The 26068-nt window shown below is 52.2% G+C and overlaps 1 protein-coding gene and 1 long non-coding RNA gene across 6 annotated transcripts in view; one reads left to right on the top strand and one right to left on the bottom strand.

Annotated features, from left to right (window-relative positions):
* Nucleotides 1-26068, top strand: part of LOC103888795 (uncharacterized) — a 76234-nt gene that overhangs the window by 14100 nt on the left and 36066 nt on the right. The window lies entirely within an intron of this gene.
* MYL9 (myosin light chain 9) lies at nt 14811-22685 on the bottom strand. 3 transcript variants are annotated; one of them, XM_054541448.2, is made up of 5 exons: nt 22608-22685; nt 19962-20049; nt 19564-19773; nt 16433-16594; nt 14811-15557 (listed from the first exon to the last, which is right to left on the bottom strand). In XM_054541448.2, the coding sequence occupies exons 2-5, from the start codon at nt 19999-20001 to the stop codon at nt 15385-15387; spliced, it is 585 nt and encodes a 194-aa protein (XP_054397423.1). In that variant the 5' UTR covers nt 20002-20049; nt 22608-22685; the 3' UTR covers nt 14811-15384.

Below are 26068 nucleotides of genomic sequence, written 5' to 3'. Positions count from 1 at the left end.
CGACACTTTGGGAGGCTCAGGTGGGAGGATCCCTTTAGCCCAGGAGTTGGAGACCAACCTGGGCAACATAGTGAGACCCCATCTCTACAAAAAATAAAAAAATTAGCTTGGGTGGGGCATGCCTATACTTCAAGCTACTTGGGAGGCTGAGGTGGGAGATCACCTGAGCCTGGGAAGTTGAGGCTGCAGTGAGCTGTGATCACGCTTCTCCACTCCAGCCTGGTCGACAGAGCAAGATCCCATCTCAAAAAAATGAAAAAAGAAGAAAGAATGTGTATTCTGTGGTTGTAGGGTGCCGTGTTCTGTAGACGGGTGTTAGGTCTAGGTGGTGGGTAGTGTTGTATTCTGTGGTTGTAGGGTGCGGTGTTCTGTAGACGGGTGTTAGCTCTAGGTGGTGTAGGGTGCGGTGTTCTGTAGATGGGTGTTAGGTCTAGGTGGTGTAGGGTGCAGTGTTCTGTAGATCAGTGTTAGGTCTGGGTGGTTGATAGTGTTGTGGTGTGTTCAAGTCTTCTGTTTCCCTATTGATCTTCTGCCTACTTGTTCTATTCATTATTGAAAGTGGCAATTGAAGTCCAACTATGACTGTTGAGTTGTTTCCTCCCTTCATTTCTGTCAGCCTGTGTTTCCTGTATTTTGGTGCTCTGCTGTTTCCATATATGTTTAAAACTTTACCTGTTTCTGATGGAATGACCTTTTTAAAATTATAAAATATCCTGCTTTAGTAGGAAATAGTATCTTAGACCCACACAATCTTGACTCTCGAGCCCGTGCTCTTATGCCCGTCCCAACTGCCCTGTCCCTCCCTGAAGGTGTGTTCTCTGGTATTTCTCCACCTCCTATATCCTCATTCATTTTGGATTCATCTAAGTGATCTTTGTCAACTTGGTCTTCCTGCTCTGGATCTTGATAAGACCAGCTGAAATTTTATTCCGTACTCTGAGGAAGTCCTCAGCCCTTCCCCCGATGCCTGTAGATTCCTAGAAGTTCCCATTCTCCATCATCTTGGCCTCTGGGGCCTGCGTGCCTACAGCTTACCCTGGTGCTGTGTAGTTGCTATGGCTTGAATGTGACCCATGAGCAAAGTTCATGTGTTGTAAACTTAATCCCCAATGCAATAGTGTTGAGAGATGGGACCTCTAAGAGGCTCTGCCCTCATGAGTGGATTAATGCCGTTACCACAGGAGTGGATTCCTGATAAAATGTGAGTTCAGCACTCTCTCGCCTTCTCTCCTGTGTACTCTCTCACCATGTGAGGCCTTCCACCATGTGATGAGGCAGCAAGAAGGCCCTCACCAGATGCAGTTCCTTGATCTTGGACTTCCCACTTTCCAAAACTGTGAGCCAAATAAAATTCTGTTCATTATAAGTTACCAGTCTCAGGTATTCTGTCATAGAAGCACAAAATGGACTAAGTTGATAGTTCCCACTGTTCAGTCTTTCCCCTTCATCTCTGCCAGGCTCCCCTTAGACTCTGCAGTCACCAAACCTTGGTAACACAAGTGAATTGAGCTCTTTAGTGCTGGAGGGTGAGACGAAAGGCACACTTGACAGAAACACGAGGTCAGTTTCCATGTTCTCCATCCTTGGGCATCCTCTGGGCCCTAGCTTTGCAGGGTTTGACTTGGCCCACCAGTACCCAGCCTCCTGTCACCATCCAGCTCCTGGCTCTGGTCTCCTCTTCAGTCCGTTTCCCAGCCCTCCTTCCCTCTCCCCTTTCCTCTCTGGAGCAAAAACACTTCTCTCCCTCTGCCTCCTGCAGAGCCATTTAATGGCTGCTTTTGTTATCTTTGTTTCTTTCGCCCCTCAAGGGTCAGGCTCTAACTGTCTTCCTTGGTTAAGCCCAGAGTAATTTAGTAAGAGGGATATGGAGGCAGTTAGCTAGGAAAATTTCCCACCTGGCTTCCCATGCTGGCTTTTTTTTTTTTTGAGACGGGGTCTCACTGTGTCACCCAGGCTGGAGTGCAGTGGTGCGATCTCAGCTCACTGTAACCTCTATCTCCCAGGTTCAAGAGATTCTCACTTCAGCCTCCCGAGTAGCTGGGTTTACAGGTGTGTACCATCATGCCCGGCTAATTTCAGGCTGGCTTTCTTGTTCCAGCTATCTACTGTGGTTGGGTGAAATATTTTATTTATTTAGTAAAGACAGGGTCTGACTCTGTCACCCAGGCTGGAGTGCAGTGGCGTGATCAAGGCTCACTGCAGCCTCCGCCTCCTGGGCTCAAGCAATCCTCCTGCCTCAGCCGCAGGAGTAGCTGGGACTACTGTTGGCATTTCCTGGACATTGTGATGATTGGTGGGAGAATATATATATATATATTTTTTGAGATGAGTCTTCCTATGTTGTCCAGGCTGGTCTTGAACTCCTGAGCTCAAGTGATTCTCGTGCCTCAGCCTCCTGAGGAGCTAGGATTACAGGCAGGAGCCATCACACCTGTCAGGAGCAGAATATTTGAAGTCAGGACTTTTCCAGAAGAATATCAGAGATTTGTGATTCTCAGGGAATTATCAAACTGAGGCCCAGGCAGAGCTCACAGCAAGTCAGTGGTGGAGCCAGTTCCTCAGGCCCCTGCCCTGGGATGTATCTTGACTTCGGCGAGCTCTGAGGTGGGTGTACCTTGGGTCATCCCCACCTTCCCCGAGCTTAACTTCCCATCTGGGAAGTGGGTAGCAGCCCTGTCTCTTCTTGAGGCTGTCATGAGAGAAGCAACAAAATGCTCCTGCCCTGCCCTGCCGATGGCTTGGCAAGCAGTAGGGAAAGTTACAGAAAAAACACCTTCACTGGTCACATTTGATGACTTCCTATAATTCTCCGATGTGTTTCTTTTTAAAAATTAATTTATTTTTTGAGACAGGGTTTCACTTTGTCACTTAGGCTGGAGTGCAGTGGCTCAATCTCAGCTCACCGCAACTAATGTCTCCTGCCTCAGCTTCCTGAGTAGCTGGGGTGACAAGCGCATTGTACCATGCCTGGCTAATTTTTGTATTTTTTGTAGTGATGGGGTTTCACCATGTTGCCCAGGATTGTCTCAAACTCCTGAGCTCAAGCAGCCTACCCACCTTAGCCTCCCAAAGTGCTGGGACTACAGGCATAAGCCACCATGCCTGGCCGGTCTGATGTGTTTCACAAATCAGTGTGTATGTAGCCGGGCATCGTGGTGCGCGCCTGTAATCCTAGCTACTCTGGAGGCTGAAGCAGGAGAATCGCTTGAGCCCGGGATGTGGAAATTGCAGTGAGCCGAGATCGCGCCATTGCACTCCAGCCTGGATGGCAGAGTGAGACTCTGTCTCGAAAAAAAAAAAAAAAAAAAAAAAAAGTGTGTGTGTATTTTTTTTTTTTCGAGACTGAGTTTCACTCTTGGGTTGCCCAGGCTGGAGTGCAGTGGCGCAATCTCGGCTCACTGCAACCTCCGCCTCCCGGGTTCAAGCAATTCTCCTGCCTCAGCCTCCCAAGTATGCTGGGATTACAGGCATGCGCCACCACACCCAGCTAATTTTGTATTTTTGGTAGAGACAGGGTTTCACCATGTTGGCCAGGCTGGTCTCGAACTCCTGACCTCAGGTGATCCACCCGCCTTGGCTTCCCGAAGTGTTGGGATTACAGGTGTGAGCCACTGTGCCCGGCCGTGTGTGTGTATTTCATATGAGAAAGACTAATTTCTGTAGTAAGTCAAATTAACAGAGAATATTTATGTTTTGCATGGAATGGCAGGAAGCACCAAAGAGAAATCTGTCCTTTTTGGTTGAGGACAAAGCATATGTCCATGCAAAATATTTGTATATGAATATTCATAATAGCCTTATTGATAATGGCCCCAAACTATAAGCAACCCAAATGTTTATCAACTGGTAGAAGAGTAAATCGGTTGTATTCTGTCTATACAGTGGAATATTTCTCGGCAATCAAAACTATAGTTGCACACAATAACAGGCCAGTCTCACAAATATTATGCTAAGCAAAAGAAGCCAGACACAAAATAATAAATATTGTATGACCCATTCATATAAAATTCTAGAAAAGCCAAATAAATTTATAGAAAGTAAATCAGTGGTTTCCTGGGTTGAGGGATGGGAGAAGGGCTTGACTTAAAGAGGGGCATAAAGGAACATTTGCCAAAACTAATTTTATTATGCCAATGGGGTGGGCACATTATATGGGTTTTCTTTTTTTTTTTTTTCTTTTTTTGAGAAGGATTCTTACTCTGTTGTCAGAGCTGGAATGCAGTGGTGGGATCTGGGCTCACTGCAACCTCTGCCTCCCAGGCTCAAGTGATTCTCCTGCCTCAGCCTCCCGAGTAGCTGGGATTACAGGTGCGTGCCACCACGCCTGGCTAATTTTTTGTATTTTTAGTAGAGATGGGGTTTCACCATGTTGGCCAGGCTGGTGTCGAACTCCTGACCTTGTGATTCATCCGCCTCAGCCTCCCAAAGTGCTGGGATTACAGGCATGAGCCACCGCGCCCAGCTCTTTTTTTTTTTCCTATTATTTATTTATTTTTTTTGAGACAGAGTCTCGCTCTGTCACCCAGGCTGAAGTGTAGTGGTGCAATCTTGGCTCACTGCAGCCTCTGCCTCCTGGGTTCAAATGATTCTCATGCCTCAGCCTCCCAAGTAGCCAGGATTACAGGTGCATGCCACCACACCCAGCTAATTTTTGTATTTTTAGTAGAGACAGGGTTTCACCATGTTGGCCAGGCTGGTCTCAAACCCCTGACCTCAGGTGATCTGCCTGCCTCAGCCTCCCAAAGTGCTGAGATTACAGGCGTGAGCCACTGTGGCTGGCCAGGTTTTCTTGTTTTTAAAAAATTATTTTTAGTTTTGACACAGTCTCTGTTGCCCAGGCTGGAGTTTAGTGGTGCGATCACCGCACACTACAGCCTCAACCTCCCAGGCTCAAGGAATTCTGCCTCAGCCTCCCAAGTAGCTGGGACTACAGGCATGCACTAACATGCCAGGTTTTTTTTTTTTTGAGACGGAGTCTTGCTCTGTCATCCAGGCTGGGGTGCAGTGGTGATTTTGGCTCATTGCCACCTGTGCCTCCCGGGTTCAAGTGATTGTCCTGTCTCAGCCTCCTGAGTAGCTGGGATTACAGGCACGCGCCAGCATCCTCGGCTAATTTTTGTATTTTTAGTAGAGATGGGGTTTCACCATATTGGCTAGGCTGGTCTCCCAACTCCTGACCCCAAATTATCTGCCCGCCTTGGCCTCCCAAGTGTGAGCCACCACGCCCAGCCTCATTTTTTGTTCTCAAAGGTGAGGAGTGCTTATGATTCTGTTTCTGAGGGTCTCCATCCTTAGAGCAGGAGAAACTATTGGAGGTTTTTGGCCAGGGTAGTGATGTGGTCAGACGGCCTTGGAATGCGCAACCTGAAATGGCCCTGTGGAGGGTGGAGGGGAGGGTCAGGAAGGCCAATTAAGAGGCCATTGCGGGTCATGTAGTTGCATGCTTGAAATTTATGCATTTTTCCGTACATAAATCATGCTTCAGGTTTTCTTTGTTTTTTTTTTGAGACGGAGTCTTTCTCTGTTGCCCAGGCTGGGGTGCAGTGGCGTGATCTCGGCTCACTGCAAGCTCTGCCTCCCAGGTTCATGCCATTCTCCTGCCTCAGCCTCCTGAGTAGCTGGGACTACAGGCGCTCGTCACAACGCCTGGCTAATTTTTTATATTTTTAGTAGAGACAGGGTTTCACTGTGTTAGCCGGGATGGTCTTGATCTCCTGAGCTCGTGATCCACCTGCCTTGGCTTCCCAAAGTGCTAGGATTACAGGCGTGAGCCACCGCGCCCGGCCTGTTTTTGTCCTTTTGGAGAGTAGAGTTTCACCATGTTGCCCAGGCTTGTCTTGAACTCCTGAGCTTAAGGGATTGCCTGCCTTGGCCTACCAAAGTGCTGGGATTACAGGCGTGAGCCACGGCGCCCGGCCCATGCTTCAATTTTTTTAAAAAGACTATCACAGCGGAGCACAGTGGTGGCTGCCTGTAATCCCAGCAACTCAGGAGGCTGAGGTCGGAGGATCACTTGAGGCTAGGAGTTTGAGACCAGCCCCAGCAACGTGGCAAGACTCCATCTTTATTTAGAAAAAAAAAAGTGAAAATCACAGTGCTCCACATAAATAAAGTTTAAAGCTCAGATAAAGGGGTTCTGGGCCCAGTGGGAACAGTATGCCAAGTCTGGTGACTTGAGTAGGATTCTGGCTTAGAGCTTTCCAGAGTTTGAAGAGGGGTTGGGTGAAGGTAGGGGCCCACATGGGGAGAAAATCAAGTCACACTTGAGAACTGAAGGTGGAAATGTCTGAATGAGACTTAGGAGCCCTTGCCGAATGAATAAACTGACTCTGTAGCTCTGGGGGTCCTGCTAGGAAGGGGAGCCAAGTGAAGGCCTGACACCCATCCTCAAGTATTGTGGCTCAGAGAACTGGGACGGCCTTCGTGGACCACTTGGGGAAGGCATGGAGGGTCTCTGCGGGAGGAAGTCATTTCCTCATATTCCCTCGCTCCCTCAGATACTCTCCTTACCTCTTTATCTCTTCTCACAGATATGTCTGGGGCTGGGGGTACAGGGTCCCAGTGACAAGGGTCTGACCCACCTGTCTTTGAATCTGGTTCTGATGTTCCCTAGCGGTATGATTGAGCCTGGATAGGTTGCATTGCCTCTTTGAGCCTCTGTTTTCTCATCTGTTAAGTGGGGATGATATCCAGTTTGCTGGCATATGACTCACCCCTTTTCTCCCTTTCTAAAAAATGCCTTTTGCAATTTAATTTTAATTTTAATTTTTGTTGTTGTAGTTTTTTTGAGACACAGTCTCGCTCTGTCACCCAGGATGGACTGCAGTGGCACAGTCTCAGCTCACTGCAGCCTGGACCTCCCAGACTCAGATGATTCTCCCACTTTAGCCTACTTAGTAGCTGGGACTACAGGCATGCACCTCCATGTCAGATAAATTTTTGTATTTTTTGTAGAGATAGGGTCTTGCCATGTTGCCCAAACTGGTCTTGAACTCCTGCCCTCAAGTGATCCGCCTACCTTGGTCTCCCAAACTGTGGGCATTGCAGCTATGAGCCGCCGTGCCTGGCCTATTCTGCAGCTTCCCTGCCGTCTTTTTTTTTTGAGACGGAGTTTTGCTTTTGTTGTCCAGTGCAATGGCATGGTCTCGGCTCACTGCAACCTCCGCCTCCCGGGTTCAAGCGATTCTTCTGCCTCAGCCTCCCAATTAGCTGGGATTACAGGCATAGGCTACCACATCTGGCTAATTTTTTGTATTTAGTAGAGACGGGGTTTCACCATGTTAGTCAGGCTGATCTTGAACTCCTGACCTTAGGCGATCCACCCGCCTTAGCCTCCCAAAAGTGCTGGGATTACAGACATGCACCACTGCGCCTGGCCTTTTTTTTTTTTGAGACTGAGTCTTGCTCTGTTGCCCGGGCACTCCACTCACTGCAACCTCCGCCTCCCAGGTTCAAGTGATTGTCTTGTCTCAGCCTCCCTAGTAGCTGGGATTACAGGAGCCTGCTACCACGCTCAACTAATTTTTGTATTTTTAGTAGAGACGGGATTTCACCACATTGGCCAAGCTGGTCTGGAACTCATGACCTCAAGTGATCCGCCCGCCCCAGCTTCCCAAAGTGCTGGGATTACAGTTGTGAGCCACCATGGCCAGCCTTCCTTACCGTCTTATAACATGCCCATATTGTGGATGGAAGAGAATGGTGCAAAGTGGGGCCCTTGGGCACCCCAGGCTGATTTAGGCTCTTGAGGGCTTCATAGGCCTGGGGCTGCTGGTCCCTTGAGATTGCTTTCTAGCGTCTTGCAGCTTGGGGGAACTTACAGTTGCCAAAGAGGCAATCCGTTGTCTGGGAAAGCAGACAGGGCCAGGAATTCTGAGCATCGCGGCCCAAATTTCGTTGGGTGACCTTCGTTGTCCCCTAGTGGTGAAGTGTGGCAACATCATATCTGGCAGGAATGGGTTTTGTGGCTTTGTGCCGGATTTTGTTGACTCTTGCTGCAGGTGCTGAGTAGGAATTCCCTCAGTATATTTTTTGCATTGTGGCTTGCTTTTTAGTTGCTGTTATTTGCTTGGGTGCAGTTCTCGTATTTGCTTTTACACCATTATATTTATTGAATGGGGCTTCAGTTGCCAGCAAATCCTGTGTGTTCTGTTACTATATACATGTTGAACATCCCTGATCTGAAAATCCAAAGTCTGAAATGCTCCAAAATTTGAAACGTTTTGAGCACCAACATGACGCCACGAGTGGAATATTCCATAATTCACCACATGTGACGGGTCACAGTCAAAACTTTGTATTGTGCACAGAATGATTAAAAATATTGTATGCCAGCCTGGGCAACATGATGAAACCCCGTGTCTACAAAAAATACAAGAATTAGCCAGGTGTGATAGCGCACACATGTAGTCACAGTTACTTGTGGGGGCTGAGGCAGGAGGATTGCTTGAGCCCAGGGGGTCAAGGCTGCAGTGAGCCATGATTGCACCATTGTACTCCATTCCGGGAGACAAAGATAGACCCTGTCTCAAAAAAAAAAAAAAAGATCGCTGGGCATTTGCGGCGCGTCCCATCTGTCTCCACATTCTTCTCCTTACCTTGCCCCCATTCTCTAGCCCTGAGACCACGGGCAAAGTTCCTCCTTCAGTTTGGCTTTGTTCTTTTTTTGAGATAGAGTTTCGCCCTGTTGCCCAGGCTGGAGTGCAGTGGCGCGATCTCTGCTCACTGCAACCTTCACCTCCCAGGATCAAGCGATTCTCCTGCCTCAGCCTCCCCAGTAGCTGAGATTACAGGCATGCACCACCATGCCCGGCTTATTTTGTATTTTTAGTAGAGACAGGGTTTCTCCATGTTGGTCAGGCTGGTCTCGAACTCCCGACCTCAGGTGATCTGCCCGCCTTGGCCTCCCAAAGTGCTGGGAGTACAGGCGTGAGCCACTGCGCCTGGGTGATTGGCTTTGTTTTTTCATCAGTTAAGGGTGATGACCAGGGTTCCTCCTGAATTCCAGATAAACCTCAATCAGTTCTTGTGTCCTTTCTCCATCCATGCTTGTCCTTATTGAGGTTTATTCATCAGGTAGGACCCTGTTAATTTCGGGTACTATCTTATAGAAGTTCACTCTTTCTCTCTTCCCAGTCAGGATGGCCCCATCTCTTCCTTGTCCTCCTCACTTGCATATGACACACTGCATTCAGGACACAAGGCCATCAATATGTCCCCAGGCACCACCTCTAAGCCCCACCCCGCCCTAGGAATCTACTCTTGAGGGTTTTGAATGGGTCCTTGGCTATGTATGTAGAGTCCCTTGGGCAATTCTGCAGTGGTTAAGTCTGCATGTTTTAAAATTACACTGAAGTTCTTGGGCGATATTCTCATCCCATGTCTTTTCTCCCTCATATGGCTTTTGATACGCAGCACTGTTGAGGAGTGGACATTGAGTCCTGCATGGTATCCACAGTATGCGTTCATCACGTTTCACTTGCTGATTTTCTTCTTGATAGATACGTAGGTTCCTTCCAGTTCCCTGCTACTGTCAGTGCTGCCTCAGTGAACTGTTCCTGCCCCTTGTGGGCCTATGCACAATTCCTCTGGTATAAGTTTCCAAGTGTGGAGTTGCTGCATCGGAAGGGATTTGCTTGCTCACAGGTGCTGCATGGTTGCTGTCCTGTGCTGGTGCACCAGTCTGTCCTCCCATCGCCCATGCCTTAGGATTCTCTGCATCTTTTCCAATGGTATCATCCTTCTCTCCAAATTTTGACAATCTGATGGGCATAAAGTGGCTTCTTATTTTTAATTTGCTTTTCTTTCTGACTACAGTTGTCCCTTCATATCTGCAGGTTCTGCATCCATGGATTCAACCAACTTCAGATAGAAAATATCACGAGGCGGAGGATCACTTGAGCCCAGGAATTTGAGACCAGTTTGGGCAACATAGGGAGACTGCCTCTACAGAAAAAAAAAAAAAAATGAGCGGCGCAGTGGCTCATGCCTGTAATCCCAGCACTTTGGGAGACCGAGGCAGGCAGATCACCTGAGGTTGGGAGTTCGAGACCAGTCTAATCAACATGGTGAAACCCCGTCTCTACTTAAAATACAAAATTAGCCAGGCATGGTGGTGCATGCCTGTAATCCCAGCTACTCAGGAGGCTGAGGCAGGAGAATCGCTTAAACCCAGGAGGTGGAGGTTGCAGTGAGCCGAGATTGCGCCATTGCACTCCAGCCTGGGCAACAAGAGCGAAACTCTATCTCAAAAAAAGAAAAAACCCAATAAAAATAACAATACCACCAAAAAACAATATAGTAAGGCCAGGCGTGGTGGCTCATGCCTGTAGTCTCAGCACTTTGGGAGGACGAGGTGAGTAGATCACCTGAGGTAAGAAGTTCAAGACCAGCCTGGCCAACAGGGTGAAACCCAGTCTCTACTAAAAATATAAAAGTTAGCTGGGTGTGGTGGTGTGTGCCTGTAATCCCAGCTAGTCTGGAGGCTGAGGCAGCAGAATCGCTTGAACCCAGGAGGTGGAGATTGCAGTGAACCGAGATCATACCACTGCACTCCATCCTGGGTGACAGAGTGAGACTTTGTCTCAAAAAACAACAACAACAACAAAAAAATACTTTCACGGACTCTGGTGTTTTCCCCCATCTGTCTATCTTTCCTTTTTTGTTTATTTATTTATTTATATACTTTTAGAGACAGAGTCTCCCTCTGTCACCCAGGCTGGTGTGCAGTGTCGTGATCATAGCTCAGTGTAGCCTTGAACTTCTGGTTTCCAGTGATCCTCCCGCCCCAGCCTCTTTTCTTTTTTTGAGACGGCGTCTCACTCTGTTGCCCAGGCTGGAGTGCAGTGGCACGATCTCAGCTCACTGTAGTCTCCACCTCCCGGGTTCAAGTGATTCTCCTGCCTCAGCCTCCTGAGTAGCTGGGACTACAGGTGTGCGCCACCACACCTGGCTAATTTTTGTATGTTTAGTGGAGATGAGGTTTCACCATGTTGGCCAGGCTAGTCTCGAACTCCTGACCTCATGTGATCTGCCTGCCTCGGCCTCCCAAAGTGCTGGGATTACAGGTGTGAGCCACTGCGGCTGGCCTGATTCTCTGTTTTGTTTCTGGCTCTTGTCCAAGCTGTTTCTCATAGCTGGCAACAATGATTTTATGATCTCTTAGTTTATCTCCATCAGGACGGTGGGGGGTCTGTTTTTTATCTAGAGAGAGATGACAGGAAATGATTTGTTAGTTTTTTTGGGTGTTATTTTGTATGTTTGTGATCTCAAGTCACTTAAGGAAACACTGAAAGGAGAAAGCCCACTGAGATGTGGATCAGTGAGTTTTTGTGTTTTTTGGTTTAACTTGATGTATGAATGAGATTGTAGAACTGAAGCTTCCAAGTCTCTGTGTCTATATGAGTTTGAAATGTTTTTCTACCACCATAGTATATCAAATTAAATTATAATGTCTCTTAAATTTTAAGATCTAGGCTGGTTGCTGTGGCTCACGCCTGTAATCCCAGCACTTTGGGAGGCAGAGGTGGGTAGATCACCTAAGGTCAGGAGTTCAAGGCCAGCCTGACCAACATGGTGAAACCCCAGCTCTACTAAAAATACAAAATTAGCTGAGCATGGTGGTACGTGCCTGTAATCCCAGCTACTTGGGGAGCTGAGGCAGGAAAATCACTTGAACTTGGGAGGTGGAGGTTGCAGTGAACTGAGATCACACCACTGCACTCCATTCTGGGTGACAGACTGAAACTGCATCTCAAAAAAAAAAGTTTAAGGTTCATTTTGATTCTCTTATAGGGTCTAATGCTGCCAGAAAGATAAGGAAACACAAAAATTTTCAGAAAATAAATGGAATTTCTAATGTTTTAAAAGTGCTAGCCTTTGGAAGAATTAAAAAAAAGGACTCTGTCAGGTGTGGTGGTATGCGTTTGTAGTCTTAGCTACTTGGGAGGCTGAGGCAGGAGGATCACTTGAGGCCAAGAGTCTGAGGCCAGCCCAGGCAACAAAGTGAGACCCCATCTCTACCAAAAATTTAAAAATTGGCTAGGTGCGGTGGCACATGCCTGTAATCCCAGCACTTTGGGAGGCCAAGGCAGGTGGATCACCTATGTCAGGAGTTTGAGACTGGCCTGGCCAACATGGTGAAACCCCCTCTCTACTAAAAATACAAAAAGTTGTCCAGGCGTGGTGGTGGCTGCCTGTGATCCCAGCTACTCGGGAGGCTGAGGCAGGAGAATCGCTTGAACCTGGGAGGTTGCTGTGAGATGAGATCGTGCCATTGCACTCCAGCATGGGCAACAAGAGTGAAACTCTGTCTCAAAAAAGAAAAACCACAAAAATTAAAAAATTAAGTCCAGGCATGGTGGCTCACACTTGTAATCTCACCACTTTGGGAGGCCAAGGTGGGAGGATTGCTTGAGCCTAGGAGCTTGACACCAGCCTGGGCAACATAGCGAGACCCTCTCTCTACAAAAAATAAAAAATTAGTCAGGTTTGGTGGCACAGGTCTGTAGTAGCAGCTGCTCAGGAGGCTGAGGTGGGAGAATTCCTTGAGCCCGGGAGTTCTAGGCTGCAGGGACCTATGATCACACCACTGCACTCCAGCCTGAGCAACAGAGAGACCCAGTCTCGAAAAGCTAGACAAATACTAGGAAAAAATAGAAAATTTTACAGTTTTACAATGATGTTGAGCACTTAAAAATGTATTTGGTGAGTATTTAAAATGTTCTCTTTAAGTGTATGTATTTTGGCCAGGCGTGGTGGCCTACCCCTGTAATCCCAGCACTTTGGGAGGCTAAGGTGGGCGGATCACAAGGTCAAGAGATGGAGACCATCCTGGCAAACATGGTGAAACCCTGTCGCTACTAAATATACAAAAATTAGGAGGGTGTGCTGGCGTGCGCCTGTAGTCCCAGCTACTTGGGAGGTTGAGGCAGGAGAATCACTTGAACCCGGGAGGCGGAGGTTGCAGTGAGCCGAGATCACGCCACTGCACTCCAGCCTGGGAGAAAGAGCGAGACTCTGTCTCAAAAAAAAAAAAAAAAAAAGAAATATATGCATTTCTTCTGAGATTCCTTTTCATGTTACCATTTTTTTCCTACCGCGTTGTCTTTTTCTGATTCAATTACTGAAGCTTTATATAGATTAGTGTTAAGTCTTGTTTTGTTAAATATGCTGCAGGTATTTCCTCCCAGTATGCATTTGGCTTTTTAATTTTGCTTATGGTTTTTTTAGCTCTACAAAAGGAATGTTGACTTCATGCATTTAAATCTGCCAGTCTTTTCCTTTGTGGCTTCTGGGTTTTGTGCTAGACTTGGAAAATTCCAGAGGTCCTTTACTGCTGGTCTGTGGGTGCTGCGGGTCCTGCCCTGCCCTGCCCTGCCCAGAGCATGTTCCTCTTCTCTTCCTGTGGGTCACAGTAGCCCCCAGGCCAGTTCTGAAGCCAGTGAGGCTGGACTGGTCCTGACCTCTTCCCGCCTGTGTGTGAAGCTCTTCCGTCTTCCGTCGCGGGGTTTGGTGGGGTGGGCTGTGACAGAATCGCACGCTGGGGCTTGACATCTAGATGACGCGTCCTTGCCTCCTTCCAGAAATGCCTTTGGTGCTGCAGTGGCTCTGCTGAGAGGACCTTATGACCCTGGTGTCGGGCATGTGTGGCCAGTACCCTGGGACACCCTGAGACCCCCCTCCCACACCCTTGGGGCTGGCAGCATTGAATGGGCGGCCAGGCTGATGGCTGCCCAGGGCCGTGTGTGTAGCTGGAGGCCTGCAGCCTGCTGCCGGGGGTGAGAATGTGGTTGGGACTGAGTTTGGGATACAATTTGGGCCTGGTTTGGAACTTGTTCAGGTCTTGCCCTTCTGGAGTTGATACCAGGGACTTTTGGGGCTGTTTGGAGCCAGGATGAGGAGTTCCAGCCGAGCTCTGAGCAGGGCCTGGCGTTGAGGCCTGAAGGAGGTTAGGGCCTCCTGGTCAGGCACAGGGTCCCCTGGTGCTCAGCTCCCCCTTGGCCCTGATCTGGGACCTTTGCTGAGTGCTGCGGCTGCCTGCGTTAGGTGACCTCTGGAGAAGGCCTCAGGACCAAGCTGGGTCCACTCGCTGGGGTCAGGTGGGGTGGGTCCGGCCCTCACTCTGCCCCAGGCCTTTTGGGTGACCCAGGCAGTCCCTGCCCCTCTGGACTGTCTGCTCAGTCATTCAGCGCTCTTTCTGCCCCTCTTAGGCCCCAGGCACTGCCATCAGTGTCCCCATCATCCACTAGTAGCAGGGGTCCCAGCCCTGCCTACCTTGCGTACACAGGGACATGGAAAGCTGTGGCCCCCGTGCTGTTGGTCCTGGGGCTGAACTCGCCCTCCATCTGCCCCGAGCTGGGAAACCCCTTGTTCCCACCTCCAACCCTGAGCTGCTGGGACGCCTGCCTCATCACTGTTCCTGGAGCCTCCCTGTTCTTCTGGAACCTGGAGCTCTAGTCCTGAGGGCGGTGTGGCCTGACCTCTGCCCCCCAAGAGGCCTGGAACCCTCCACGGGATTGGCTGTGGTGATTCCCATGGTCCTCCCTTTCCCACAAGCCCTGAGAAGGCCATCAGGCCCATTCCCTCCGTCCCCTGTCCCCTGCTGGTCTCAGCTGAGCACAGAGCCCACTTACTAGGGACTCTGGTCCCTAGAGGCTTCAGGGACCATATGGCTGGAGGACGCCCAGTCCTTCCCTGGGCCAGGTTGGGAGGAGCAGGGCAGTAACTGGAGATGGCAGGAGAAGGTGGGAGAGGGTTTCAGGCCCGGGGTCCCCTTATTTCACCCCAGCCACAGACACACAGACCAGAAGCAGTGCTCAGCCCTCTATTGGAGATTCTGCCTCCTCTGGGACAGATGTCCACGCTGCCTGCGACTCCTGAGCACACTCCCGTGGCGGGTGGCATGCTCTGGGTGGGTGTGCAGCAGTGGCCGGTCAGGGTGTAGGGGAGGGGACTGAGAGGGGACCTTGGTGAGCTTGCATTTGTGTGGGGATACACGTGAAGGGGTGTCGGATCCCAGGACTCAGGGCCTCTTCCTCCTGGGGGGCACGCAGAGCCCCTTCCCTTCCTCCTCAGGGAACAGCCCCGGAATGGGGCCTTCCCTTGGTGCCTCTAGGTCCTGCCCTCCAGCCCATGTCCCCAGAAGGTGGTCTTTCCTTGGAGGGGTCAGAGACTCCAGTCCAGGGCTCTGGGGTCACTGTGGGAACACCTGCCTCAGCTCGGCACGTGCTTCTCCTGGCCTCTTTCTTCCACTGGGAGCTGGGACCCTAACCCCTCAAAGGGGGATTCCCTGAGCAAGGGTCATAGGCAGGGAGCTGGTATGGACGAGTGTGTGCGGGGAGGGGTGACTGGCGGGGGCTGGGGTGTCGGGGTGCTGGGGTGGCCCTAGTCGTCTTTATCCTTGGCGCCATGTTTGAGGATGCGGGTGAACTCCACGTAGTTGAAGTTGCCTTTCTTATCAATGGGCGCCTCCCGGTACATCTCATCCACTTCCTCATCTGTGAAGCGGTCACCCATGGTGGTGAGCAGCTCCCGGAGGTGGTCCTCATGGATGAAACCTGTGGGCAGGGGAAGGGCGGGTGAGAGCAGGAACTTGGGCTGAGACACACACAGCAGCCCCATCCCTCAGCCCCCTGGCAGCTCTTGCAGACCTAGAGGGGCTGAGAAGATACAATCTTAGTTCTCTGGTCAGTCTGAGGAATGAGGACGTGGCAGGAGGGGTGTGGGGGTGCACACGAAGGGGTGTCGGATCCCACGTGAAGGGGTGCCAGGGTCCCGAGGGGAGGAGTTGTGCAGTGGGACTGTCTCTGAGGTGTCACTTGGGGAACTTGAGGCTGGGAACACAGAGGGTGTTGGGTGTGCCCTGTTTTAAGCGTGAGCTCTGGAGTTCCACTGCCTGAGTTGCAATGCTGATTCCCATTCTCCCTAGCTGTGTGACTTTGGGCAAGGTCCTTAACCTCCGTGTGCCTGTTTAACCTAGAAAACAGGGATGAACATATGCCGTTCTGGTGAGGCACTGTGAAGGTAGTCAGGCCCGTGCGGGCCCATGGCCATCATCACCCTGACATGTCCCTGGGAAAAATGAGCTGAGGGGTGGAATATCTGTTAGGAGATCTGAGGAGGGGGGGCCAGTTTCTATACCTTCTTGGCAAGAAAGGCATGAAATGGTTTGATTTCTGGAAAGGTCTAAAACAGATGGAGAATGTGCATTGGGCCAGCGGGGGAGATCACGAAGGCAGGAGTCTTGGGGCATGGGCTGTTCTGGCCTAGCCTTTGCGGCGACAGTAAGGAGGTGGCCTGGCTTTTATAGTTCTGGTGACAGAACCTGGGAGATGGGTGATGTCTGTTCTGGCCCTTGGGGCAGAGGCACTGAATGCCTGGGGTGGCCCCTGGGCCACTTGCATATAGGGTGGTGGTAGGGGGTGCCACGGACCTGAGGCTTCCTCGTCGAAGCAGGCAAAGGCGTTGCGAATCACATCCTCGGGGTCCGTGCCGTTCAGCTTCTCCCCAAACATGGTGAGGAACATGGTGAAGTTGATGGGCCCCGGGGCCTCGCTCATCATGCCCTCCAGGTATTCGTCTGTGGGGTTCTTCCCTGTGGCAGGTGGGGTGTTCCAGCCTGTGGTCCTGGGCCCTCTGTCCCCCAGCTGGGACAACTTGCACCCCCATCCCCCACCCCTGCCCTTCACAGCTCTGTGGGAGACGGGAGGTAGTGGGTTTTGTGAACTGGAAAGCATGGCTCTAGGGCAGCCACAGCAGTGGGCGCCGGGAGTCCCTGGCTGCTTCCGCCAGTTTCCTCCTGTGGCCTGGATGTCAGCAGCCGGCAGTGCTCACTACAGTGTAATAAAAACAACCCTCTGCAGACTGCTCACTGTGGCTGGTCGAGCACGTGCCTTATTGCATTTAACTTTCACCACCCCGTGAAGTCAGCATTCTTACCCACTTCACAGGTATGGAAGCTGAGGCACAGAGAGGCCAGGTGACTTGTCCAGAGTCAGACAGTAAGTAAGGAGGAGACTTGAGTAGACCTGGCATTTGAACCCAGGCAGCCTAACTCCAAAGTCCGGACACAGTGCTTTGCTGTCAGACAGGCCTGGGTTTGGATCCCAGCTGTGCACCTTGGTTTTCCCCATCTCTTAGGGGAATTGTAAAGACAGTAAGACAGTAGTTGCAAAAGGCTCATAACAATGACTGGCACAGGCCTATGGACTGGAATCAACTGCTGGGTTTCTATTGCAGCCCCACTACTTGGTAGCTGTGTGACCTTGGGTAAATTACTTAACCTCTCTGAGCCTCAGTTTCCTTGTTTGTAAAGTGGGAATAATTGTATCTGTTCAATAGGATTGCTTTGAGATTTAAGATAATACCTGCAGGGTGTATTATTATTATTATTATATTTGCTGCTCTTGTTTTTAACTTGAAGATAAGGGTGTGACTCATCTTCAGACTCACGGATACGAGCTACAAACACAGTGCATGTTTTTCTGGGTGGACACCCAGGGCTGTCATGAAGTCTCAGGAATTCAGGGGCCTGGGTGCAGGGTGTGGCCTTGGAAATAGGAAGTTTTCATATCCCTCAGCCTCACACACCCCTCTGTGTCCCCCTGGGATGGCCAGGGAAGCTGAGGCCCAAGAGGAGCTGTGACACCAGGACACTGGGGTACTTAAGGCCAGCCCCTTCTCTCACCAGGCCTCAGTCCTTCCACGAAGCTGGGAAGGCCCCAGATAAGAACCCTGGAGTTGGCCAGGCGTGGTAGCTCACGCCTGTAATCCCAGTACTTTGGGAGGCCAAGGCGGGCTCCAGAGTTTGAGACCAGCCTGGCCAACATGGCGAAACCTTGTCTCTACTAAAAATACAAAAATTAGCCAGGCGTGGTGGCGCATGTCTGTAATCCCAGCTACTGGGGAGGCTGAGGCAGGAGAATCTCTTGAACCCGGGAGACGGAGGTTGCAGTGAGCCGAGTTGGTGCCACTCCAGCCTGGGCAACAGAGTGAGATTTTGTCTCGGGGGGAAAAAAAGAACCCTGGAGTTTACTTCCTTCCAGGTGACCTCCTGGGGAAGGGGAGCCTTCGAGCGAGCCTGGCCGGAAGCTGGGAGAGGATTGGTGCTCAGGGCCAGGGGCAGCGTGCTGTCAGTTCTCCCACTCAGGGTTGCCTGGTTCTCCTGCTCAGTGCCTGGTGGGGAAACGTCAGGGCCATGGCCCCATTTCACAGGAAAAGGAAAGTGCACAGGGCCGTACCAGGGACTGACTCTCTGGCCCCAAAGCTCGAGGCTTGACTGTCACGGGGCTGTGTCCTCTGGTCCTGGACTCTCTCTCCCCCAGGCAGTGTCTGGTCTGGATGCTGTCACTCGGCATGAGGGGTACGCGGGAACTGGGCTGAGAGTGGCTGGCTGTGGCCAGCACTTTGGGAGGGATGTTGGGGCAGGCCTGTGGGTTGGGGCATGGTCTCTGGAGGCCTTGCCTCTGGGCCTGTGTTTCCCCATCTGCAGTAGAGAATTGGACTTGATTTTTGTACCCTGTTAGTTCTAAGGTCCTGATCCTGAGGAAGTCATTGGGACCAGAGAGGCTATGAGAGCCTGGGATGGGTGACCTCTGAAGGAGGGGAGCTGGTCTGGCCTCCCCTCTAGGCCTCAGTTTCCCCATCTGTGCAGTGGGCAGCCTGCAGTTCACACTTTCATTTAGATGCTGACCCCTTTCTTTCTTTCTTTTTTTTGTGACGGAGTCTTGCTCTGTCGCCCAGGCTGGAGTGCAGTGGTGCGATCTTGGCTCACTGCAAGCTCCGCCTCCCAGGTTCACACCATTCTCCTGCCTCAGCCTCCCGAGTAGCTGGTGCCCGCCACCACGCCTGGCTAATTTTTGTATTTTTAGTAGAGACAGGGTTTCACCGTGTTAGCCAGGATGATCTCGATCTTCTGACCTTGTGATCCGCCTGCCTTGGCCTCCCAAAATGCTGGGATTACAGGCGTGAGCCACAGTGCCCGGCCAGCTGACCCCTTTCTTTAAATGAAATGATACCTGGCAGCCCAGTGCACAAATCTGCCTCAGACAGGCCCACTGTGGGGTCAGCCTGTCTATGTTCAGACCCTGTGGTGGACCTGCTTTGTGCTTCAGTTTCCCTGTTGTTGTTTTTTTTTTGAGACGGAGTCTCGCTCTGTCGCCCAGGCTGGAGTGCAGTGGCGCGATTTCAGCTCACTGCAACCTCCGCTTTCTGGGTTCACGCCATTCTCCTGCCTCAGCCTCCCGAGTAGCTGGGACTACAGGCGCCCGCCACCACGCTCGGCTAATTTTTGGTATTTTTAGTAGAGTCAGGGTTTCACCGTGTTAGCCAGGATGGTCTCGATCTCCTGATCTGGTGATCCGCCCGCCTCGGCCTCCCAAAGTGCTGGGATTACAGGCGTGAGCCACCGTGCCCGGCCCAGTTTCCCTGTTGAATGGACTAAGTAATGGCAACTGTTCTCTAAGGTGGACACCACGCGTCTCACTACACAGGAGGTGCCCTATAAATGACTGGCAGAGCCTGCCTGGCCTCATCCATCTCACCCCTGTCCCTGTCCCAGCTCACCCAGCGAGGCCAGCATGTCGTGCAGGTCCTCCTTGTCAATGAAGCCATCACGGTTCTGGTCAATCATGTTGAAAGCCTCCTTAAACTCCTGGATCTGGGACTGGTCAAACATTGCGAAGACATTGGATGTGGCCCGCTGTGGCCGCTTCTTGGTGGTCTTGGCTTTGGCCCGCTTGCTGGACATCTTGGCTTCTGGCGGGTGGGGCTTCCCTGCAGGAAGGGGTTGGGGTCGGGTGGCCCTATGACTCTGGGCCAGGGAATCTTCCTGCCTCCCCCAGACTGGCTTTTAGCACTTGGGCCTGGCATTCAAGGCTGCCCACAGATTTGGGGCTCCCACCACCCACTTCTTCACAAAAGCAGACAAGTGTGGCTGTGTGATTCTGAACAACTTCCTCTACCTCTCTGAGCCCGAGAGTCTTCATCTGGGACTGGAGACATGAGGAGTGCCCAGCAGTAGGGATTAACTGACTCAGTGTCCGAGAGCTCCTGGAACAGTGCCGGGCATGGAGTCAGCTATTTTGGCGGTGACTGTTTGGGTAAAACACTTAGGATTGGGCTTGGTGCCAACCATCACCATGCTTTATCTCCTTTAAGCCTTAATAGCATTTACACTGTCCCTCTCTCTTTCCAAGTGACAAGGTGGGTCCACTCGTGGGAGTCAGTGAGGGCTCTCCTGGGCTGCCATGCAGGCTCCCTGGCCCCACAGGAAGGAGCTGGATCAGCAGTCCTGCATTCCTGCCATTCCTCACTCTCCCACTCCATCCCTCTGCTGCCCGCCTGAGGTTCTAGGAGGCTCTGGGCAGTCAAACCCCCGCCTGTCCACCTCAGGGAGCTTGACCAGCCCCCCAGTGGTGAGTGGTCACAGACTGTTCCTGGGTCCCACTCCTTGTTCTCACTCCCCAGTGCTTATCGGGGTGTGAGGCTTGCTTGGGCTGAGAACCCCAGCTTCTTCACCCTTGCTTAGACCTGGCTTCTTGGTCTCCAGCCGGCCTCTTCTGTCCCATACAGACCCTGACCTACACCTGTCATTTTGAAGCCCTTGAAGGTTCCTGCCACCCCTCAGCGCAAGTCTGGGTCCCTCATCCTGGCATTCGAGGGCCTGTGTGAGTCCCTCCTGGCCTCTCTGACAGCCCTCGTGGTGTCCCTCTTGTGACCCACAATCCTATCCTTCTGACCTCTGCAGTTCCCTGGCCACTCCCAGGCTCTCCCCAGGCTGTGTGGTTGCAACTCGAGCTGTTTCCAGGCCTTCCTCCCATGACTCTGTTGAAGTCATTCTCGGTCCTTGGCCTTTGAGATCGTCAACCCTGGACTGGGATCCTGGCCAGCCCCAGCTGGTCCCCAGGGCCATCACTGCCTGTAGTCATGAGACAGGGGCTGCCCGTGTCCCATGGACCGACACACCCAGCCCTCAGTGTTTCTTGCATGGTTCAGGAAGGTAGATAGAAGTCCTTCTCACCCATGACCTAGTTGGGAGTGCCATTGTCCCCAGATGCCAGCCCCCTCCTCTCCCGTGCTTTAGAGGGGCCTAGTCCTTCCCTGAGTCCAGTGTTGTCGGGAACTTTGACTCCTGGTGCCCACAGAAGGCTGCATGCAGAGGGGCAGTGCACTGTGCCCAACAGAGGCTGTGATGGCCATCACTGTCCCCACCACACTCCTCGAAGCTCTAGGGCAGGCATGGCCAGGCCACCCACAGCTGGGTCTGAGCCCAGCTGGGCCCCTCTGACTTCATGGCCATCCGGTCTGCACTCTCTGCCATGGCGTGGCTGGGAGCACTGTACTTAAGGGCTTGCACAAGGCAGCCATGTCCACCCCAGCAATTGTGGGAAGTGGTGGGCGGAAGCAGGGGTGCCCCCCATGGTGCAGCTAGGAAAACAGGCCCCAGAAGGGGAGTGGAGTGCCCATGAGAGGGGGAGGGGCCACCTGGAAGCCAGGATTCCTGGGCTAGGTTTGGGTCAGTGGAGGGCAAACTTGGCTCCTGGTGCCCTCGAGGCTTGAACAAAACAGGGAGCCCCGGTCTTCAGGCGGGCCTGTGGCAGCGGAGCGGGAAAGGGCTCTGTGTATCCAGAGGCACCTTCTAGAACTGGTGGAGGGGTGAGGGGCAGGCATGGGTGGGGCCTTTAGTTCTGGGGCCAGCACTTCCCCCTTCAGGTGCCCTAGGTCAGCACTGATACTTGGCCTGGATGTGACTAGATGCCATGTCCCCCATCCTGGTGTCCAGATTCCCACCATAACAGAAAAGGCTGGGCTGAAGCCAGCACAGGGCAGTGCCCCCATGACCTGCAGCCCCTGGAGCTGGGCAGGCCAGATGCCTCCTTCTCAGTGCACCTCATCTGAGGCTCCTCCTTAGAGCAGTTGGAGGGCTGAGAAGAGCAGGGATCAGGTTCTCCCAGCCCCGAGTCCTCGTCCTGCCCCCTAGGGGTGAGTCCATCAGGGCCCTCCGCAGACCTTCCCCACCCACAGGCGAGATGACCCGGAGAGGGGAAGCCCGGGTCCCTGCATACAGCACTGGCTGTGTCGGAAGGGCCCCCTGGTCTCAGTCCCTTTCCCCTGGCTCAGGGTGTGGGGATGGGAGATGGGGAGGGGACACGGATGCTGTGGGGGCATGGAGTCCCACAGCGCTGTTTCTCCATCTGTGACACACATGCCTTTACTGGGCCAGGGGGAACTGGCGACCGCAACCCCCTCCCCAGCACCCTTGTACCCGGGCTCCCCGGCCTCCCCCGGAGCTCTGGGCTTGGCGTCTCCAGCTCCTCAGCAAAGGGGCAGGGCCTGGACGATGGCCTTCCCTTGCCGCAGGACCACTGCTTCTCAGAGGCCAGAACAGCCTTCCTGCTGCCCGGCCCCTGGCCAGAGTCCCTGCCGGCCCCCAGCAAACTTGCTGCCCCAGCTCACCCCGCGGTCCGTGCCCAGCAGACCCTACCACGTCTCAGTCTGTGGGGCCCGCCTCTGCCCCCCGTGACAGCCGGGTCGGGCCCGGGCCACCTCTCATCTCCAGCCCTGGGCCGTTAGGCCTGTCCTCAAGACCCCCGGGCCCCGGATCCCACCTGGTGCGGAGAAGGCGCTTGGGCTCGCTGGGTGCGTGGAACTGGGCCGGCCGTCGGGTCCGGACTCCAGGCGGGGGCGGGGCGGGGCGGCCGGGCCTTACAAGGCAGAAGAATGTGCGCGGGGCGGGGCCGCGGGCGGGGTGCGGGGGCCTTCGGCTGCCGTCCGGCCTTATTTGGCCTCGGCCCACGGGCTGGCAGGCGAGGGCGCTCTGGGGTGAGCCCCCCCTTCCCTGCTGTGCCAGCCCGGACTGCACAGAGGGCCTTGTAGGGAGGGGAGGTGATGGGGTGAGCAGGCAATGGGAGAGGGGGTGTGGGGGTTCGCTCTGGGCCACCCCTTCCCCTCCAGAGAGGCAAGCGGAACGTCCAGGGCCACTTCCCCAGAGGCCTCCCACTCGTGTGGGCCGTGGGAGCGCAGCTTCCCCTGACGGGCAACGGCCTTCGACGCGGGGAGGGCAGAGGCGGTGGGTGGGGGGGCTCCCAGGGACCCCTACGCCCGGTGACTCGCTCTGTCCACATCAGCGGTCACCCGCCAGAGCGGGGCTGAAGGAACCACTCGGGAAGCACTGGTTTCGTGGAGGGAAACACGATGAACAAGTAGCTCCGCGGCCTGGGGCCTCAAAGGAGAGGGGACCTGGGGGAAGCGTGGGCTGTTCCGCAGGGTGCTCTGGGCAGTGACATTGGGCAGACAGGAGGTGCAGGGGTGCGCCCCACTGTGAGGGCTCCTGGGCTCGGGGTCGCCAGCAGCGGGAGGCCAGGAGGATGGGGGCGGGAGCCGGAGGGGCTGAGAAGCAGCAGGGACCCCTCTGTGGCTCCCTGTAGGCCATGTGGGGTGTCGGAGGGTTCTGAGCAGGGGGTGACTACCTGGCTTGGGTTTTGATGGAATCCTTCTGGGTGATGTGTTGAAAATAGCGCAGAGGGGGCCGAGTCCACGAGCAGGGGACCTGTGAGGAGCGACCCAGCAAGGATCAGGCTGATCCGGACTAGCGGGGAGGCCGAGGGACAAGTGCTAAAACTATTTCCGAGGTGCAGCGGTAGGATCTGCTGGGGCATGGGAATGGGTGTGAAAGAAAAGAATCAGAGTGGACTCTCAGAGTTTTGATCTGAGCAACCAGAAAGATAGAACTGCCATTTTCTACGATGGGTTTGCTGTGTAGAGCAGTTTGGGGATAAGAAACTCTATTTTGGACAGATTAATTTTTAAAAACTTTATTTTGAAATGATTTCAGACTTAGGATAAAGTTAGAAGAACTATGCAAAGAACCCTGTATACCTTTATCTAGATTCTCCATTTGTTACCATTGGGTTTTATTATATTTTCTTCTTGCTTTCCATATACATATACATATATATAATACACGTACATACATTTATATTTATTTATTCCTACCCCCAACCATCTGAGAGTTCCTTGCATACATATGTCATGTTATCTCTACATATTTCAGTGAGTACCTCCTAAAAAGGAGATTCTCTTAAATATGCATAGTACAATGATAAAAGTCAGGACAATTTTCACATTGATTTAATTACCTAATTTACAGTCCATATTCAGGTTGTGCCAGTTATCCCAATAATGTCATTTAGAGGATTTTTCTGGTCCAGGAGCCAAAGTAAGATCATTTGTCATCACGTTTCTTCAGTGTTCCAGTTTTACATTTTATTTTTTGATTGTGGTAAAATATACATAACATAAAACTACCATTTTCAGCGTGTTTTTTTTGTTTTTTTTTTTTTTGAGATGGAGTCTCCCTCTGTCGCCCAGGCTGGAGTGCAGTGGCGCCATCTCAGCTCACTGCAAGCTCTGCCTCCCGGGTTCATGCCATTTTCAGCATTTTTAAGTGTATAGTTTGGTAGCATTAAGTACATTCACTTGTTGTGCAACCATCACCACCATCCATCTCCAGAGCACTTTCATCTTCCCCAGCCGACACTCCCTGCCAGTTAAACACTAACTCCACCTTGCCCGCTTCTCCCCGCCCCGGCAGTCATCATTCGTCTTTCTGTTTTCTGTGAGTTTATCTACTCATTGGAGCCTCCTGTAAGTGGAATCATACAGCATTTGACCTATTGTCACTGGCTTATTTCACCCAGCATAATGTCCTCAAGCCCCAGGTTCGTCCATGTTTAGTGTATATCAGAATTTCTTTTTGGGGGTCGGGGGGTTGAGATAGGGTCTCACTCTGTCGCCGTGGGTGGCATGCAGTGGCACAATTATAGTTCACTGCAGCCTTGACCTCCTGGGCTCAAGCAATCCCCCTGCTTTGACCCCCTCAAGTAGCTAGGGCTGCATAGCATGCACCAGCACACCCGGCTAAGTTTTTTGTTTTTTTTTTTTTTTGAGACGGAGTCTCGCTCTGTCGCCCAGGCTGGAGTCCAGTGGTGCAATCTCGGCTCACTGCAAGCTCCGCCTGCCGGGTTCACGCCATTCTCCTTCCTCAGCCTTCCGAGTAGCTGGGACTACAGGCACCTGCCACCACGCCCGGCTAATTTTTTTTTTTTTTTTGTATTTTTAGTAGAGATGGGGTTTCACCGTATTAGTCAGGATGGTCTCGATCTCCTGACCTCGTGATCTGCCCGCCTCAGCCTCCCAAAGTGCTGGGATTACAGGTGTGAGCCACTGCGCCCTGCCCACACCTGGCTAAGTTTTCTACTTTTGTAGAAACAGGGTCTCCCTGTGTTGCCCAGCCTGGTCTCAAACTTCTAGCCTCAAGCAGTCGTCCCGCCTGGACCTCCCAAAGTGCTGGGATTATAGGCCTGAGCCACTGTGGTTGGCCCCGGCTAATTTTTTTAAAAAATTCTTTTTGTAGAAGTGGGGTCTCGCCATGTTGCCCAGGCTCTTGTCCTTTTTAAGGCTGAATAATATTCCATTGTATGCATAGTTTATCCACTCATCATGGATGGACACTTGGGTTGTTTCCACTTTTTGGCTATTCTGAATAATGCTTCTGTGAACATGGGTCTCTTCAAGTTCCTGCTATTGTTTTTTTAACCTGACATTGTGAACATATAAGTCTCTGTTTTCAATTCTTTTGGGTATGTGCCCAGAAATGGAATTGCTGGATCAAATGGTTATTCTATTTTTAACATTCCGAGGAACTGCAATAACTGTTTTCTGTAGTGGCTGTACCATTTTAAATTCCCATCAACAGTGTACAAGGGGCCTGGTGTGGTTGCTCTTGCCTGTAATCCTAGGACTTTGGGAGGCCTAGGTGGGTGGATCACTTGATGCCAGGAATTTGAGACAAGCCTGGCCAGCATGGTGAAATCCTGTTCTCTACAAAAAACACAAAAATTAGCCAGGTGTGCTTGTACATGCCTGTAATCCCAGCTACTCGGGAGGCTGAGGCAGGAGACTCACTTGAACCCGGGAGGCTGAGGTTGCAGTGAGCCGAGATCGCGCCGCTGCACTCCAGCCTGGTGGACAGAGTGAGACTTGGTCTCAAAAACAAACAAACAAACAA

Source organism: Pongo abelii, chromosome 21 (assembly GCF_028885655.2).
Source record: "Pongo abelii isolate AG06213 chromosome 21, NHGRI_mPonAbe1-v2.0_pri, whole genome shotgun sequence".
Lineage (NCBI taxonomy): Eukaryota > Metazoa > Chordata > Mammalia > Primates > Hominidae > Pongo > Pongo abelii.
This window is presented reverse-complemented; position numbering and strand designations above follow the sequence as displayed.

What these genes read in the sequence shown, in the direction of transcription:
- MYL9 (XM_054541448.2), bottom strand. Translation starts at nt 20,001, where the DNA reads ATGTCTCCAGTCCCAGATGAAGACTCTCGGGCTCAGAGAG. An exon ending in CGACATGCTGGCCTCGCTGG is followed by an intron (nt 16,595 to 19,563) that starts GTGAGCTGGGAC and finishes CACCTGCCACAG; the next exon opens with GGAAGAACCCCACAGACGAA. An exon ending in CTTCGACGAGGAAGCCTCAG is followed by an intron (nt 15,558 to 16,432) that starts GTCCGTGGCACC and finishes CCCTGCCCACAG; the next exon opens with GTTTCATCCATGAGGACCAC.